An 18,478-nucleotide genomic window follows, 5' to 3' on the forward strand; every position below is an offset into this window, starting at 1 on the left:
TCGGATGAGTGGTTAGCGTGTTGGCCTCAGTGGGGGATCTGGGTTCAGATCCAGGTTGGTCCACCTGTGTGGAGTTTGCATGTTCTCCCTGGCCCTATGTGGGTTTTCTCTGGGTACCCCAGTTTCCTCCCACATTTTGTCCCCTGGTTGTTTGTCCCCTTGTGCCCTGCGATTGGCGGGCCATCAATTCAGGGTGTCCCCTGCCTCTGCCCTGAAGTCAGCTGGGATAGGATCCAGCACCTCCCGCGACCCTTGTGAGGATAAAGCGGTTCAGAAAATGAGATGAGATACGATGAGATTTAAACTTCCTATTTGTCGTTCATAATGTCAAGTTGGAAGCTCTTGGTTGTATAATTGGAAGCTTTTCAAGGCCATTGGTCAACTAGAGCCACCCAGTGGTGCTTTTAGGAACTGGTCATGTACAATAGTACACATAGTGTTGGCTGGGATGGGCTTCAGCACCCCTTGCGATCCCTGTATGGATAAGTGGTATGGAAGATAAATAAATGAATGGCACCAGCAATGCAGTTTAGCAGAACTTTATGTTCAAAATAGTATACATAGTAACAGAAATTTTTGCTTGTAATTTAAAATCCAAAAGTATATCTATTTTCGGATCATCCATCGTCTAGTTATTGTCCTATTTATACTATGTATTTCAGACAAACTGACCCGTGACATAATCCGTTCCCATGGAAATGCTCTAAATACGGAAGCTCGCTGGGCCAACTGGAGGTGACAGAAGGGGGAAAGGCAAGGCAGGTTGGCAGGCGGAGCTCATGAGGAGGCCATGGCAGCTTGAATGACGTGGAACGCAGAAGGAGTCCGCAACTAACTTTCCGCGAAAGTATCGGAAACAACATTTATCTCCTCTCGATCCGAAATCGACGCTTGCACGGTAACAAAACAAAGATCCCCCTGCAAAAAGACAAAAAACAAAATGAGCCTGGACAAAGCCGAGCTGTGTGACTCACTTCTAACGTGGGTGAGTTTGACTTTAGCAGTGTAGTATTGTGCTAACGCTAACAGGTGAAAGGAAGCGATGGCATAGTTATGGAGATCGCACATAAACGTGCTCTTGCGAGATGATTTTATCGCTAAAAATGACACCAATGGACGCAGCCAACGTGTAATCGCGTGTGAAAGTTGATCGCGCGTCGATAGGAACGCTAATCCGCTCCGCTAACTCGATCCAGGTAACCCAAAAGATGGTGTTTTGATCATTTTTTTAACTCATCTAAAGACAAATGTCATTAAAAACATCGATACATCAGCTTTAACATTTTCGATTTTCAGTCAGAAAGGGAATCAGGTTCCAGTTTGGGAATGTCAAGGACTAAAATCAACACGCAAACTAACATCATTTCCGTATTGTCATGTCAATATTTGCACGTGGCAAGTCGCATTCATTTGTATTACGCAATTAGACGCATGATCCATCGACGTGCGTAAAATCACATTCAAATCAGCATGAAACTTTAATGGCAGTCGGTGGTTTAAAAATGTTAATTTTAAAATAAAATACATGCCTAATCAATAACTAATTGCTGTTTTTGATTTAGTCCCTCTCAAGGATAAACTGTATGTATTTATTATTCATTCTTATTTTATTGATTTCAGATGCAGACATTCCAGGTGCCATCATGCAATAGCAAGCAAGACCTAACAAGTGGAATGGCCATTGCACACGTCTTAAACACAATGTAAGTATTTTATGGAAAATGCATTTTGGCAAACTACTGACTCAATTGTGAGGATTTTAAAGTAACATTCCACCCTTTGGACATTTAGTTGTCCATATCAAATCTTCCAATGTGTCAAAAGTGTTCACATTATTCTATATTTTCCAACCCAATGCTTATTTTCTCTTGTGCTGTCATTAACAGAGACTCTTCTTGGTTTAATGAGACCTGGCTGGCTAGAATTAAGGAGGAAAGTGGAGACAACTGGCGCCTCAAGGTAAATGACAAATTCTGCAAAGCATTCCTATCATTTTTAAAAAGAATAAAACAATTATTTTGTGTGTCTAGGTCAGCAACTTGAAAAAGATCCTCAAGAGCATGCTGGAATATTACCATGACGTAAGAAATACTCTGCTTTGAGAAATAGTTTTGATTTTTAATTAGTTTGGCTTACAGTTGCATTCCTCTGATCAATAGACTTTGTCAGGCTGTTCCTATACGGTCGACTTGTTTTATTGTAATGCTTCCTTCTCCAACAACAGATACTGGGCCACCAGGTTTTAGAAGAGCATTTGCCTGATGTCACTCTTATTGGTGAGATGGAGGACATCACTGAACTGGGCAAGCTACTGCAGCTTGTATTGGGCTGTGCTGTCAGCTGTGAAAAGAAGCAAGGTATTAACAGTGGTTTACCACAGCAAGTTACATAGCTTTTGTTAACACATTTTTTCCCCCACCATAATTGTATTGCGCTTATTGGTTGCTATTGACGGCGTCCAATCTATTTGGACTGGAAGGGGTGAATGTCTGAAGGAATGAGGAGAATTCACAGAAATATAAAATGGATTTAACATCACTTCCAATTGCATGTGCTAAACACTAAAATTTAAAAACGAAATCATAATTTAGTGTTATTGTGGTACATAAATATATATAAAATTAAGTTTTTACAATGTATAATTGTATTTAATCAAAATATATAAATACTATTAATAATTAAAATAATATACACAATTATTATTTTAAAAAAAACCTAAAAAACTAACGGATGTGATTTTTGGGCAGATTAATTTGGTCACCTAAGTATAGCTAATGTTTCTTTTGTAAAAACAACCTGTTTTTTTGAATATTTTTTTTCAAGCATCTGCATTTTATGATGCATATAATCAATTCATTGTCCTGGCTGTAGGGAAAAACAAGGAGTAGCTAGAGTTCATATCACATGATTCTTATTTTAGAACGCTTTTGCCGTCATAGCAATCTGAGTGGCTCATTTGAGAACAATTTCCAGCTTATGCTTTGTAAAATGGATCAAAATGATCATGTCATCCAAGCTTAGCAGCTTCGTCGACTCTTTGGCAGGAGAAGCGCTGCAAGTTTTCTTTTCAGGAGATTGCTTGTCGCTAATCGTTTTTTTTGGCTGCACTTTCACTACTCTCTGCATTTTCTTCAACTCAGAGCAAATCCAGCAGATAATGACACTGGAGGAATCTGTCCAACATGTCGTCATGACAGCAATTCAGGAGGTAAGTCAATCTTCTGTCATCCTTTTTTTTGCAGACATACTTTTAGTCTTTGGTTCTAATTTGCTATCAATGAATGCCTCTTGCTTTGGAGAGAGAACTGTGTGCCAGGAAGCCTTGTTATTCCATGATTATGTTGTTTATTTCTATAAATATTCATTTGTCTACTTTTTTTTTTTCATTGTTATGTATATTTAATCGGATGCAATAAGAGCTTCATTGTTAAGTCCTGTCTTTGCAAAGCTGTAACGCTTATTTTTGACTGGAATACCGAAAAACACTGGTTTTTAATTGTTACTCCATTCTGAAAGTCTGATTTTAGCCAAAATTAGGAAAAGTGAAGCAATATTTCAGAAGGAAATTATCAAAATCTACCATTCCAGATACTTGCACCTCAACAAAAAATACATTTTAACATTTTTAATCTAATCGATGATGATAGACATCAATCATGTGATGAATACATCACTAGTGTAATGAATAAATCAACCACTTTGTTCAATAGATTTTATGGTGTGTGGAAAAAAGAGCAAAGTTGGAATGTGAATTTTCAATTTTCTTTGTTTATAGTGAGTTTTGTCTGGAATGCTATTGTTTTACTAACCTGACTCCAGAATTTTTTTTATTTAGCAATATGCAAATGGTCTTTTGAAACTGAATGAAAACCAAAGGGATGTACAAGATTGCAGCAATATTTCAGGAGGATATAACTGAAAAGTAGGGCAGGAAAAAACAAAGGTTCCATTGTAGTGTTATTTTAAAAAATGCTTAGTAGGTCATCAGTGTTGTTTTTCAACCAATGAAATCTGTTGTAGCGTATTATATGATGTGCTGTGGAAAATCATCCACTTTCACCTATTTAATGGAAAATATAGTTTTAGAAATCTGTAAACATATTGTTTCCATATGTGCCATTAATTTTTATATATATATATATTTTTAGCTTCTATCACGAGAGCCTTCATCTGAACCGGGAAGCCCAGAAACGTATGGAGATTTTGATTATCAGGTGAAAAAAAAAAAAGTGTATTTATTTTCTATAAAGCTTCACTTTTCAACTAGCATTTTTTTTAACCTTCATGACTATTCTGTATTGCAGTCCAGGAAATATTATTTTCTAAGTGAGGAGGCTGGTGAAAAAGAGGACCTTCGTCAACACTGTCGTGACCTCGAACATCAGGTTTGTTTATAAAGTCTTCTTAAGAGAATGCAAACATCAAGAATTGCTTTGCTGCATGCTGTTTGTTCAACGTGTGCGTTCTGGCCTCCATTGATTCAAGAGACTGAGTTTGCTTTTCTTTTGATTGGACATTGTGTAACCCTGGCTTGTTTTCCCTGCCACTCTAGGATAAGAAATCGATTTTAATTCATTGACGGCGATTGACGTTCAAATGGGTTGCATTTAAATTGACAATAGAAAGATGAAAACATGATTGGACTTCTATTACCGTCAAAGACTGTTAAAAGGGCTCAATTCACTCACACAACAAAGTTCCAATGTCGTCGAGTGTTGCGTAACATCAAGCTAAAACTGACACGTTGCGTTTGGATGGCACTGCAGCCAACTCAAATTTACACTGCTTTCAGCCCACCTGTTTGTTTACTTGCATAGCCCACGCTTTAAAGGATTAGTCACTTGTTGTTTGCAAATCAATTTGCTGTTGGTGGTCCTGTGCTAAAGCATGCAATCTGTCCTTAAAGTGCAGTGAAGGTTGTGTGGATTCCAGCAGGTAAGTAGCCACTCCCCCCTTTTTTTTAAATATTTGGTTGCTGGCATGTCTAACCCAAGAATCCCCTTGCTTGAACCACTGTAACATTTTGTATGTAAATATCAGGGATGCACCGAAATGAAAATCCTTAGTCTTAATATTAAGAATTATAAAAATATTCCTTTGATAATTATTTGGTCCTGAAATTTCAACAATGTACAGAGTAAAATATGATTTAATATAAAATTAAATGTTTAACTCGACTCATCACTGAATAAAAATCATGTTTGAAATACTAATGTTTTACTGGTTGACATACACCATCTTTTTACTTTATTTTTACTATTTGTATTATGTTTTGGTAATTCCGAATGATAGTTGGAGGCATCATTTTTGAACAACTTCTCTTAAAATGGCTCTTGAATGGAACAGACTCCATGAAAGCATAAAAATAGAAGTTTCCAAAGCTGAAAAAGTATGTGATTCCTTTCTTGGAATTCATTAAATGTGTTCTGGTTTTAAGTCAACAATATAATCGTACATTAAAGGGTGGAAAAAGTACTAACTAATTTTCGGTGCATCTCTTGTAACTACCCTGTCAACTGCTTACTTTTTTTTCTCTCCTTAACTCACCTCAGAAAAGTATGCATTGATCACATAGTGAATGAATTGCATTCAGTCTTTCACGCAAAGTACCAAAATAAAGTTAATAACTTCACTATTGAGACAAGCTTGGGGACATTTTTATACCAGCTGATAAAGTCTTGAGGAGTGAGCATGTAAAATGAGTACATAGCATGCATATACACAATGACTGGTACTTTTCTCGATGACCTAGTCATATGCTTTGGACCGATTCGGTTGTTTTCACCAGAAAGCCTGGCTTCTGTTTATATTACCAAGCTCTATGATTTCTGAAAGTATGACTTTCTTTGCATGTTCCTCTCAATTATCTCTCGCCATTTACCTCCTTAGCTCTCTGTGGCCCTGGAGGAGAAGTTGTCGCTCCAAACAGATAATCGGTCCTTGAAGGAGAAGCTGACCCGCAGTGAGTCGATGGACATCTCCAGCACTGCCATCACTGGGAAGAAACTGCTGATTCTACAAAGTCAGATGGAGCAGCTTCAAGAGGAAAACTACAGGTAAAAACATTACATTATCCTTCTTTCATATTTTTGCTGTGACTTCAAAATATTTTTATTAATGGTAGATGTCCACTGTTGAGGTTTGTGGGAGTATTTGTTTCATTTTATTTTTCTTCTCTGTTCATGCAATTTGTTTTTAGGCTGGAAAATAGCCGAGATGACACACGTGTGCGTGTGGATATGCTGGAGCGTGAGTTGGCCAACGTGCAACAAAGGAATGAAGATTTGACCAGTCTAGCGCAAGAAGCACAAACTCTCAAAGATGAGATGGATATTCTCAGGTAAAAGATTTTTTTTTTCACTTAAGAGGTTTATTACGCGGGTATGTTGCAAACACAAAAGGAATTTTCAATTTGATCCTGCACATCCAAGCTTGCTAAATCATAGGCATCGACTGATTTAAATAAGATTTTAATAATTTATGTAATACTTAACTTAATAGAATAAACAAATTTTCACTCTTCTTTTAATGTAAGTAAATGAGAAAATCAAAAACGTTGCTGCTTGTTTTATTAGTCAACTTTTGATACAACATTTGACATCTACAATGACGCATCCAAACAATTGAATGTGGGAATTCATGTGAATGCCTAAAGCTCCATTATCATCTTCCACTCACAGAAACAACTCCCACACTGCCCACACGCAGACGTCCATTCACCTCCTCACTCTGACATCTGTGTTGATAAGACATTTCATGCATTGATGCCGTTTTGCGTCAGAGCATCAAATAGAGTGAGGAGCCAATCAGGAACAATTACACCTTCCTAGCCAGCCACGTGTATATCCTTATACCGTGTCCTTACCTGATACCTTACCTCCCGCCTTTAGGCACTCCTCCAACCGGGTAAACCAGCTGGAAACTTTGGTGGAGACTTACAAGAGGAAACTAGAAGATCTGGGTGACCTCCGAAGACAGGTGCGGCTCCTGGAGGAGCGCAACACCATGTACATGCAGCGTACCTGCGAACTGGAGGAGGAACTCCGCAGGGCCAATGTCTTCCGTGCCCAGATGGACACGTACAAGAAACAGGCGAGTTGTGGATGGGGAAGCAGAGCCATACTTTTTACAGTGTGGACATCAAAGTGCTATTAAAACACAGTCTGGCCTGTGCGGGTGCTCTCCAGTGCCGTGTGGTTCTTGTGTAAGTCTTTTGCCAACGCAGCCTGTCGCTATGCCCTCTGACACGTAGGCTCACGAGCTTCACGCCAAGCACCAAGCTGAGGCCATGCAAGCTGAGAAGTGGCAGTTTGAGTACAAGAACCTTTCTGATAAATATAACACACTACAGGAAGAGAAAGAAGTCAGTCATTAACTCTAAACTTCCGTTCGGCTTAGCTAAAACACTGTATTTATCCTGCTTATGCTGAAAATGTTTGTTTTGCAGCGCCTAATGTCTGAAAGGGACACGCTTCGGGAGACAAATGACGAGCTGAGGTGTGCACAAGTCCAACAAAAGTGTCTCCGAGGCGCAGGTAGGCAGAAACTTCTGAGCACATCTCAAATTTTCCAGTAAGGTGTATCAAAGTGAAGAACATAATGGTTGTTGTCAAACCCTTTGTGATTCTTTTTGTGGAAACGCACAGTAAACTGGTTCCAGATGGCCTAAGGGCTCTAGATTTATTTTAGGGGTTCAATCAAGCACATATTCTTCCAAGGTGATTGCTTTGTAGTCCAGCAAGATTTTATAGTCTATTCATTGATTCACAGGAAACTTGTGTTATGATTTCATGACTGGACTGGCATAGTATGGTCTATTTTTTGTATTTTTTCCTGTATGATGTATTAACTGCTTTTTCAAAAAAAAAATATTATTTTAACCCTATAAACGCGCCATCACAATAATCTGCTGAAAGGAATCCAAGATAGGTTTTTCCATGTTTTGTTGTGACACACACCCCTCATGCAGTCCCTGGTGGCCATAGGTATTTAATTAATCTTAGTTTGGGAAAGAGTGCCAGTTATTTGAATAAATCGGTTGTATTGATTTTTTAAAAATTATTTTGCATTTATTTTTGGTAAGGCTTCAAAGGTTCCATTTAAAACATAATCTCTCCACAGGGGGCATGTGTGACAAAGAGGCCGCTGAAGGAAACCTTGCTGCAGAAATCATGCCCACTGAGCTCAAGTGAGTATAAATCTTGACGTGTGAACGGCTTAAGTTGTTTCGCCGTGCCATTTTCCTTCTGAATCATGGGATTTGAAGCTCGTTATTCTCACACAAATCGGCACTGAAGACATTATCTTTATTGTTTTGCAATAAATCCACACAAATTATTCCAGTGTTTCCCATAGAAAAATCAAAATGTTGTTGAAAACTGAAAAAAAAATACGAAAACTCAAGTTTTAGAGCCATAAACATCTAAAACGTCAAATCCATTGTCAGGGCCACCCAATGAGTTAAACATCCATTCTTAGAAAAAGTCTTGAAATTCAGTTGTTTAGAAAAAAAATACAATACAATGACTTGGAGCTGGGACAAGTTTTCTCACAAAATGTCTCGATTCCAGGGAGACAGTGGTCCGCTTACAGAGTGAAAACAAGATGCTGTGCATCCAGGAGGAAAGCTACAGGCAGAAAACAGTAGAGGTGCAGGCTGAGCTGGAGGGAGCTCAACGCAGCAAAAATGCTCTCGAAACCCAAAACAGGTACGTGACAGTCTACCGTGGACTCGCGTCTCAAAGCAAGGAGAAATCAACTCCTTCCCACTCCATGCCGCCATATCATGTGTTCCTTGACATTAAGAGGGGTGTTTGGCTGAGGGTAGGAGTGATATCTGCCTAAATGTCAAATCACCCTCTGGACCGCGTGGGTGGACTGGAGGACAGACAGCAGAAAGCCAGATTGTCTCTTGTCTGCATGTGCGAGTGTTTATATGCCTGCGGGCATGTGGACATGTGGGTGGACCAAGTGTGTGTGCGTATGTGAGTGTGTGTGTGTGTGTGGATCCAGGCAACACCAGGCCCAAGGTGTGGGAAGTATCTTCAGTAACAGGAGGAGAGGACTGGCGTGAGCATGCTCAGTAGAGCGTGGCAACGCATGGCCCAGCAGCGCGCAGATGCACAAGGATCAATGCTTTTTCACTACTTATTTTCTTCCCACACGTTCGACTTTTGCATTTCATCCCCCTCTTCTATGCTCACTCCTCCACAACAAAGCCATTGTTTCTGTCTCTTCAGGCTTCAACAGCAGCAGATATCGGAGTTGCGATCTCAGATTGAAGAACTCCAGAAAGCACTCCAAGAGCAGGACAGCAAGACTGAAGATGTGAGTGATTTGTTTCCAGTCACTTGTCACATTGATGATCAATATAAACAGAAACAAAAAATCACATTGGATAATCAATGCTATTTTTTTAATCAAAAGTGTGATGAAAAGAATAACTGTTTGCTAGTTTGCTATTGCAGTATTTGGCCTAGTTGAACTACTTTGTGTGGGAATTAGAACTGTGTTTGCTGAGTCAACGTTAACGCCTGCCCTTCTGTCTGTCTTGTCCCTTCCCGCCTGCCCCACCGAACAACCTTGCCAAAATCAGGCCATCGTAAGTACGGCCCACCCTCTGTCCAAATGGCCTGTGATTCAACTCTTTAACAGCTTGGATTTACAGCTTTTGTTTTTGCTTTTGTGTGATTGCGTGCCCCTCTTTTAAAGAAGCATGCGGATGGTTTACAATTTAATCATGTAATGTTCTTATTTTCCTCGCTTTAGTCTTCCTTATTGAAGAGAAAGCTGGAGGAGCATTTGTAAGTACTGTCGTTTGACTCCAATAGTGTTTAGAGTCTTAATGTTTCATTAGAAGAGTCAAATCACATGTCATTCCAGAGAGATGCTCAATGAAGCCCACACAGATCTGCAAAAGAAAAGAGAAGTTATTGATGATTTGGAGCCTAAGGTGGACAGTAACAGTTGAGTTTTATTTTTTCCCCTTAAAAAAAGTTTTAGGTCTTGTAATTAGACTTGTGTTGATAAAAATAAATGCTTCTTCACTCAGTGGCAAAGAAGATAGATGAACTACAGGAGATTCTGAGGAAGAAAGATGAGGACATGAAACAGATGGAGGAGAGATACAAGCGCTATGTGGAAAAGGCAAGAACGGTCAGTCACTTTCACAAAAACATCATTGGCTCCATGTGTCACACATTGCAGGTATTATACTTGTCAAAAGTCTCACATTTATTAAATTAATGTTAATTCTGAAATGTTATATTACCGTTTTGGCTCTCAAAACTACTGATACACATTTATAAATTTTTGCATACTACTGATACACATTTATACATTTTTGCATAACCACCAAATTTATTGTCAAGGAAGAAATTAGATTTTTTATTACTGTTTTTAACATATATACATACATATAACTGTATAGGTGGTGAATACCCTGGATTCAAAACAACAGCCAATAATAGCAGCACCTGAGATACTTGCCATGAAGAACCAGCTGAGAGAAAAAGACAGAAAAATCCACCACCTTGAGGTATGACAATAATATTGTTACAAATATATCTGGCTTCATTACATTAATAGGATATTTTGGCTAACACGCCACTGATGATGTGTTGTCTTATTAAGCGTGATTATGAAAAGAGCCGCTCAAGACACGAACAGGAGGAGAAACTCATCATTAGCGCTTGGCACAAGATGGTAAGACATTTTCAATTTTGATAAATGATTACTCCATTTACTTAATGTTGGTTCTGACTATTTCAGGGAATGGCTCTGCATCAGAGAGTTGCAGGCGAGAGGCTGAGCTCACCCAACCAATCCATGTCCTTCCTGGCTCAGCAGAGGCTGGCCACCAACGCAAAGCGAGGCCTTGCACGGACTCACCCGAGATAACTCTTCTGTCTCCCTGTCTGGCATTCCTTTGCTGTACATGCCTCCTTGTGGCATAACATGGTAATGAAATATCCGATTTCGTAGCTGCAAATCCATATCTGGAAGAGCAAAAGCGATACAAAAAAATGTTGTCTCACCTTTTAAGGTGACTGGTAGTCTATTGGACAACTGTATAGTCTTTTATTTTATTTTATTTTTTGTCTTTTTAGTCACTCTTAATAGAGTTAGCGTTGCTAGTGTTCTAGTGACCGAGTCCTACTGTCTTCCGGGGATGTATGGAAGAGAGGAAGAATTTATGATGTGGCAATAAGGTTGATGTTACGCCACAATGAAATACCTCAATTAACTCTTGCCATTGCAATTGATGATCATAGATGTCTAGTCAAATTAGACGTGTTTCCTAAGACATCCAAACCATTTGAAGGGGGAACACTCCCACTTCAAATGGATTGCACGTCAAATGCCGTCATTGGCAAGCAAAGAGTTAATACTACACTATAAAAGTACAACCACTTGAACTGTTGGTTAGCTGTATTTTTTCCCTTTTTCATGTGAATGGCCTTAATCTGCACAATAGGATGTTTCCTATCTTTTAGACTTGTTTTCACTTGAATAATAGTCCCGAAACTACGTTCACATGATCAGCCAAAGCACTTTCGCATAGTGGCCTTGATATTCTCACCAAATTCTTCCTTGTGGGGTTCAAAATGAAGTATGGGATATTTTCAATGTATTTTGGAGTATTGGCTTTTGTCATATTTTTGTAGATGTTAGCTGAAAAGCATGTCACCCTATTTGTTTAGATTTTGTAGCTTTTATATGCATGTCCTAATTCTCATGAGTTTAATTTCATGTGACTTTTTTCCCCCTCATTTGTTTCAAGCAGGGTACTAATGGTTGTGGGTCAATCCTAAAGCTTTAGACACTTTAAACACTACAGAAGAAAAAAAAAGCCTTACTATACTATGTCGTTTTTTAAGAAAATAAAGCCTTACTATACTATGTCGTTTTTTTAAGAAAAAAAGCCTTACTATACTATATCGTTTTTTAAGGAAAAAAAGCCTTACTATACTATATCGTTTTTTAAGAAAAAAAAAGCCTTACTATATATACTATGTCGTTTTTAAGAAGAAAAAAAGCCTTACTATACTATGTCGTTTTTTTAAGAAAAAAAGCCTTACTATACTGTCGTTTTTTTAAGAAAAAAAGCCTTACTATACTATGTCATTTTTTAAGGACAAAAAGCCTTACTATACTATGTCGTTTTTTAAGGAAAAAAAAGCCTTACTATATGTTGTTTTTTTAAGAAAAAAAAGCCTTACTATACTATGTCGTTTTTTAAGAAAGAAAAAAGCCTTACTATACCATGTCGTTTTTTAAGAAAAAAAAAGCCTTACTATACTATGTCGTTTTTAAGGAAAAAAAGCCTTACTATACTATGTCGTTTTTTAAGAAAAAAAAGCCTTACTATACTATGTCGTTTTTTAAGAAAAAAAAAGCCTTACTATACTATGTCGTTTTTTAAGGAAAAAAAAGCCTTACTATACTATGTCGTTTTTTAAGAAAATAAGCCTTACTATACTATGTCGTTTTTTTAAGAAAAAAAAAGCCTTACTATACTATGTCGTTTAAAAGAAAAAAAAAGCCTTACTATACTATGTCGTTTTTTAAGGGAAAAAAGCCTTACTATACTATGTCGTTTTTTTAAGAAAAAAAAGCCTTACTATACTATGTCGTTTTTTAAGAAAAAAAGCCTTACTATACTATGTCGTTTTTAAAGAAAAAAAAGCCTTACTATACTATGTTGCTTTTTAAGAAAAAAAGCCTTACTATACTATGTCGTTTTTTAAGAAAAAAAAGCCCTTACTATACTATGTCGTTTTTTAAGAAAAAAAGCCTTACTATACTATGTCGTTTTTTTAAGAAAAAAAAGCCTTACTATACTATGTTGCTTTTTAAGAAAAAAAGCCTTACTATACTATGTCGTTTTTTAAGAAGAAAAAAAGCCTTACTATACTATGTCGTTTTTTAAAGAAAAAAAGCCTTACTATACTATGTCGTTTTTTTAAGAAAAAAAGCCTTACTATACTATGTCATTTTTTAAGGACAAAAAGCCTTACTATACTATGTCATTTTTTAAGGACAAAAAGCCTTACTATATGTCGTTTTTTTAAGAAAAAAAGCCTTACTATACTGTCGTTTTTTAAGAAAGAAAAAAGCCTTACTATACCATGTCGTTTTTTAAGAAAAAAAGCCTTACTATACTATGTCGTTTTTAAGAAAAAAAAAGCCTTACTATACTATGTCGTTTTTTAAGAAAAAAAAGCCTTACTATACTATGTCGTTTTTTAAGAAAAAAAAGCCTTACTATACTATGTCATTTTTTTAAGAAAAAAAGCCTTACTATACTATGTCGTTTTTTAAGAAAAAAAAAGCCTTACTATACTATGTCGTTTTTTAAGAAAAAAAGCCTTACTATACTATGTCTTTTTTAAAGAAAAAAAGCCTTACTATACTTTGTCGTTTTTTTAAGAAAAAAAAGCCTTACTATACTATGTCGTTTTTTAAAGAAAAAAGCCTTACTATACTATGTCGTTTTTTAAGAAAAAAAGCCTTACTATACTATGTCGTTTTTTAAGAAAAAAAGCCTTACTATACTATGTCGTTTTTTAAGAAAAAAAAGCCTTACTATACTATGTTGCTTTTTAAGAAAAAAAGCCTTACTATACTATGTCGTTTTTTAAGAAAAAAAAGCCTTACTATACTATGTCGTTTTTTAAGAAAAAAAGCCTTACTATACTATGTCGTTTTTTAAGAAAAAAAGCCTTACTATACTATGTCGTTTTTTAAGAAAAAAAAGCCTTACTATACTATGTCGTTTTTTAAGAAAAAAAGCCTTACTATACTATGTCGTTTTTTAAGAAAAAAAGCCTTACTATACTATGTCGTTTTTTAAGAAAAAAAAAGCCTTACTTTACTATGTCGTTTTTTAAGAAAAAAAAGCCTTACTATACTATGTCGTTTTTTTAAAGAAAAAAAAGCCTTACTATACTATGTCGTTTTTTAAGAAAAAAAGCCTTACTATACTATGTCGTTTTTTAAGAAAAAAAGCCTTACTATACTATGTCGTTTTTTAAAGAAAAAAAGCCTTACTATACTATGTCATTTTTTTAAGAAAAAAAGCCTTACTATACTATGTCATTTTTTAAGAAAAAAAGCCTTACTATACTATGTCGTTTTTTAAGAAAAAAAGCCTTACTATACTATGTCGTTTTTTAAGAAAAAAAAGCCTTACTATACTATGTCGTTTTTTAAGAAAAAAAGCCTTACTATACTATGTCTTTTTTAAAGAAAAAAAGCCTTACTATACTTTGTCGTTTTTTTAAGAAAAAAAAGCCTTACTATACTATGTCGTTTTTTAAGAAAAAAAGCCTTACTATACTATGTCGTTTTTTAAGAAAAAAAGCCTTACTATACTTTGTCGTTTTTTTAAGAAAAAAAGCCTTACTATACTATGTCGTTTTTTTTAAGAAAAAAAGCCTTACTATACTATGTCATTTTTAAAGAAAAAAAGCCTTACTATACTATGTCGTTTTTTAAGAAAAAAAGCCTTACTATACTATGTCGTTTTTTAAGAAAAAAAAGCCTTACTATACTATGTCGTTTTTTAAGAAAAAAAGCCTTACTATACTATGTCTTTTTTAAAGAAAAAAAGCCTTACTATACTTTGTCGTTTTTTTAAGAAAAAAAAGCCTTACTATACTATGTCGTTTTTTAAAGAAAAAAGCCTTACTATACTATGTCGTTTTTTAAGAAAAAAAGCCTTACTATACTATGTCGTTTTTTAAGAAAAAAAGCCTTACTATACTATGTCGTTTTTTAAGAAAAAAAAGCCTTACTATACTATGTTGCTTTTTAAGAAAAAAAGCCTTACTATACTATGTCGTTTTTTAAGAAAAAAAAGCCTTACTATACTATGTCGTTTTTTAAGAAAAAAAGCCTTACTATACTATGTCGTTTTTTAAGAAAAAAAGCCTTACTATACTATGTCGTTTTTTAAGAAAAAAAAGCCTTACTATACTATGTCGTTTTTTAAGAAAAAAAGCTTTACTATACTATGTCGTTTTTTAAGAAAAAAAGCCTTACTATACTATGTCGTTTTTTTAAGAAAAAGCTTTATTTCTTTAACAAATACATTTAATAATTTCTACGTATTTGTAGTCAAGACCTTCAAATGACAACAAAATAAGTTGTATCCACTTGTTCACCAGACTCTTGTTGGGGAGACCTGGGTTCAAATCCCAGTCGAGTCACTTTTTCACTTAGTTGTTTATTTGGACTTCTTCTCAAGAAACTCAAATGATTACAAAGAAAAGTGTAGTCACTTGGTTGGCGCAGAGGTTAGTTCACTGGACTCCCGTCTGGGAGACCCGGGTTCGATTCCCGGTCAAGACACTTTTTCACTTAGTTGTTTCTGTGGATTTCTTGTCATGACACTCAAATGATTACAGAGAAAAGTGTAAACCACTTGGTGGCGCAGAGGTTAGAACACTGGACTCCCGTCTGGGAGACCTGGGTTCGATTCCCACTGTCGACCTTTGGCTGATCACCGAGCCAAGTAGTCTGGAAAATGGAACGAGAAGAAGAAAAAAAAAGAAAAACTTTTTAATTTATATAAAACACTTAGTCATACTTTTCAGCAAAAGGTTATATTCCGAACTGCCTTCGGCAGTTCGGAAGACACTTGATGGACCTGTATGTGCGAAAGGCGTTCTCGGGTCGGCCTTCGGCCGACCCTCGACCGCTTGCTTGGTCAGTGAACCGCCGACACCGGGAAGCGAACTCACGTTCTCTCGGTGCAAAGGCGAGTGTGCAACCCACTACACCAACTCGTGCCCCACTTATACATGGGTGTTGAAACGTTTTATCCAAGGAATTGGGGTGAAACACTTAGTCATTTTTTTGACAAAATGCTTCATCCACCACTGAACACTTATACACTTAAACACTTAGACATTAATACTTATTCTTTTACCTGAACAATTGTGGGAAAATCTTTGCCTGCACTGGGAATTGAACCCAGGACCACAGATGTGGGAGACTGATGACTTAACCACTGGGCCACCACCCTGTGAGAGAAAGCAGTAGTACTTGTACTTTTATCTTTTTCATTTACCTGAATAATATTGGGAAAATCTTTGGCTGCACTGGGAATTGAACCCAGGACCATAGATGTGGTAGACTGATGACTTATCCACTGGGCCACCACCCTGTGAGAGAAAGAAGTAGTACTTGTACTTTTATCTCACTCATTTACCTGAATAATATTGGGAAAATCTTTGCATGCACTGGGAATTGAACCCTGGACCACAGATGTGGGAGACTGATGACTTATCCACTGGGCCACCACCCTGTGAGAGAAAGAAGTAGTACTTGTACTTTTATCTTTTCCATTTACCTGAATAAAGTTGGCAAAATCTTTGCAAGTACTTGGAATTGAACCCAAGACCACAGAGTTGGCAGACTGATGACTTATCCACTGGGCCACCAACCTGTGGTACCTTCAAGTGGGAAAAGTTAGGTAAGCAGAGCAAAGCAGGATTTGAACCCAGGTCCACAGAGGTGGGAGGTCAATGACTTAGTTTGATGAGTAGTACTTATTGTTTTGTCTGTTACAACTACAGTGTTCTCTCGCTTGAGCTATCGCAGACTCAGAACTTCGCAGATTTTTTTTGGAAAAAATAAATAATACTACATTGAAACAACTTATTTTACAGTTTTTTTTTGTTATCACATGAATTCCACTCTTTCTACCCGTATTCTATATGATGTACTGTATACAGGGGCTTAAAAAAATAAAATAAAGTACAAATAAAATAAAAAATTGTATTAAATTCAAATTAAGCATTTTTGAAGGGGAATCCCTACTTCGCGGAAATTCACTTATCGCGGGTGGTCCCTGTCCCCATTAACCGCGATAATCGAGGGAACACTGATATCTGTGATCCGGAGTCGAAGCCACACCCACGACGTGACGTCAAATGAAAGATTCAACATGGCCGACTGCAAGCAATTGGTTTACCGAAAAGCTAGCTCATAACATTGGCAATCCTCACCAATTCTTCGACCCTGGGCGCGATTTTTCAATACTCGAGGTAGGTAACGTCCCATTTGGTCTCTTGTTGACGCCGATAGCGGAAGTAGTTGTGAGTAAAAGCGAGAATAGCGTGGTCTTAACGTCGTTAGCAATATTAACAATGCTAACGAGCACCGCTTTTTGTGTTTATCTGCAAATATCCACTACGCGGAATGGTCCTAACGGACCATTTTGACTAAATACGTCGCTTTTGCTTTGAAGATTACGGGAGTCTGGCAGACTGTCTACCTTAAGGTGTCCGAGCAGGCCACAGAAAGCGGGAAAGCCCGACATCGAACAGGAGGAGGAACCTCCTAAACGTTGAGTGAACATGGAACAAAGACGCAGACACGGAAAGTCTCACCCAGCCGACGATGGGGGCCACGGCAGCGGCAGTAGTAGTAGCAGCGGCAGCGGCGGGGAGTCGGACGGCGGCGGGCCTGAGTCGCCTTCCGGAAGCCACCAGGGCCCGTCGTCGTCGTCGGGCAATGCGTTTGCCAACGACGGAAGCTTCATGGAGATGTTCAAGAAGAAGATGGAAGCCGAGATGATGAAAAAGCCGGAGGAGACAGATGCGGAGGAAGTACATAAGAAGCCCCCTCCAGTCACCAGCTTTGTAAGGGGTTTAGCAGATAGCACAAACAAACAAAAAACTGCCACCACTGACCTGTTGCTTTTCGCTATCAGGCTGAAACTTAGTATAAAATGTTTCATCTTAACTTTTCAGTTGCATATGTAGTACGGCACATTCTGCACGTATTAACATACGGGTTAAGAACGGGGGATCTGGCCCATGCACACATGAGGCTGGTGATTTGGGCAGCAGCCAAAATGTAGTGGGGTCTCCTTCATTGCCAAAGGCAAAAGGCCTCCTATAATGCTGTCAGTCTTCTATGCCCTAACCCAGGTGGGGAAGCGCAGAGGAGGTGTGTTCCTTAAGACCGGCATGGTTGCCAAGAAGCAAAAACAGGACATAGAGGTAAGGACAGAAGTGCAATTTTTGTCTGGATGGGATATTAATCTCTTTTTTGTCCTCTTAGGCGACGCCTGGCAAGAGTGACGCTTGGTCAAAGTACATGGCTGAGGTGAAAAAGTATAAAGCCCACCAGTGCGGAGACGACGATAAAACCAGACCGCTGGTCAAGTAGATGTGGATGAACAGAAGAGACCTCATCCGCCCTTCTTCTGACCTATTTTTTTTCCTCCTGAATGTTTTCACCCTTTTTTAGTTTTGTTTTTTTCTTAATTTGATTTCACTTTGTTCATATGTCGCTCAGAAATCTTTCTTACTTTTTGCTTACATTGAGCATTCAGTTGTTTTCTGTATGTTAAGGCTTGATAAAATCTACACTGCCTGTGTTCATTGCAGTGATTTTATTTTTATTTTTACTTACTATTTATAGGTGTGTTAAACTTGGTTGCATTGCGAGTGAATAAGGGAAT

The 18,478-nt window shown here is 37.5% G+C and overlaps 2 protein-coding genes across 2 annotated transcripts; both read left to right on the forward strand.

Moving 5' to 3' along the window:
• Positions 1 to 698: 698 nt before the first annotated feature.
• On the forward strand, positions 699 to 11,290 carry hook2 (hook microtubule-tethering protein 2). The gene is made up of 22 exons (XM_077735016.1): positions 699 to 985; positions 1,621 to 1,703; positions 1,887 to 1,959; positions 2,031 to 2,081; positions 2,225 to 2,357; positions 3,141 to 3,208; positions 4,149 to 4,214; positions 4,305 to 4,385; positions 5,890 to 6,056; positions 6,200 to 6,340; positions 6,891 to 7,092; positions 7,253 to 7,363; positions 7,448 to 7,535; positions 8,122 to 8,188; positions 8,571 to 8,708; positions 9,240 to 9,327; positions 9,769 to 9,803; positions 9,883 to 9,965; positions 10,052 to 10,155; positions 10,430 to 10,537; positions 10,633 to 10,704; positions 10,771 to 11,290. Exons 1-22 carry the CDS (start codon positions 941 to 943, stop codon positions 10,897 to 10,899), a joined length of 2,133 nt encoding a protein of 710 aa, XP_077591142.1. The 5' UTR covers positions 699 to 940; the 3' UTR covers positions 10,900 to 11,290.
• A 5,640-nt stretch (positions 11,291 to 16,930) lies between these two features.
• trir (telomerase RNA component interacting RNase) lies at positions 16,931 to 18,394 on the forward strand. The gene is made up of 4 exons (XM_077734350.1): positions 16,931 to 17,054; positions 17,258 to 17,651; positions 17,943 to 18,014; positions 18,076 to 18,394. Exons 2-4 carry the CDS (start codon positions 17,367 to 17,369, stop codon positions 18,181 to 18,183), a joined length of 465 nt encoding a protein of 154 aa, XP_077590476.1. The 5' UTR covers positions 16,931 to 17,054; positions 17,258 to 17,366; the 3' UTR covers positions 18,184 to 18,394.
• The last annotated feature ends 84 nt before the right edge of the window (positions 18,395 to 18,478 follow it).

This window comes from Stigmatopora nigra, chromosome 15, assembly GCF_051989575.1.
Source record: "Stigmatopora nigra isolate UIUO_SnigA chromosome 15, RoL_Snig_1.1, whole genome shotgun sequence".
Classification (NCBI taxonomy): Eukaryota; Metazoa; Chordata; class Actinopteri; order Syngnathiformes; family Syngnathidae; genus Stigmatopora; species Stigmatopora nigra.

What these genes read in the sequence shown, in the direction of transcription:
- hook2 (XM_077735016.1), top strand. Translation starts at nt 941, where the DNA reads ATGAGCCTGGACAAAGCCGAGCTGTGTGACTCACTTCTAACGTGG. An exon ending in CAGCTGTGAAAAGAAGCAAG is followed by an intron (nt 2,358 to 3,140) that starts GTATTAACAGTG and finishes TCTTCAACTCAG; the next exon opens with AGCAAATCCAGCAGATAATG. An exon ending in TTAGCGCTTGGCACAAGATG is followed by an intron (nt 10,705 to 10,770) that starts GTAAGACATTTT and finishes TGACTATTTCAG; the next exon opens with GGAATGGCTCTGCATCAGAG.
- trir (XM_077734350.1), top strand. Translation starts at nt 17,367, where the DNA reads ATGGAACAAAGACGCAGACACGGAAAGTCTCACCCAGCCGACGATGGG. An exon ending in CCCCTCCAGTCACCAGCTTT is followed by an intron (nt 17,652 to 17,942) that starts GTAAGGGGTTTA and finishes GCCCTAACCCAG; the next exon opens with GTGGGGAAGCGCAGAGGAGG. An exon ending in AGCAAAAACAGGACATAGAG is followed by an intron (nt 18,015 to 18,075) that starts GTAAGGACAGAA and finishes TTGTCCTCTTAG; the next exon opens with GCGACGCCTGGCAAGAGTGA.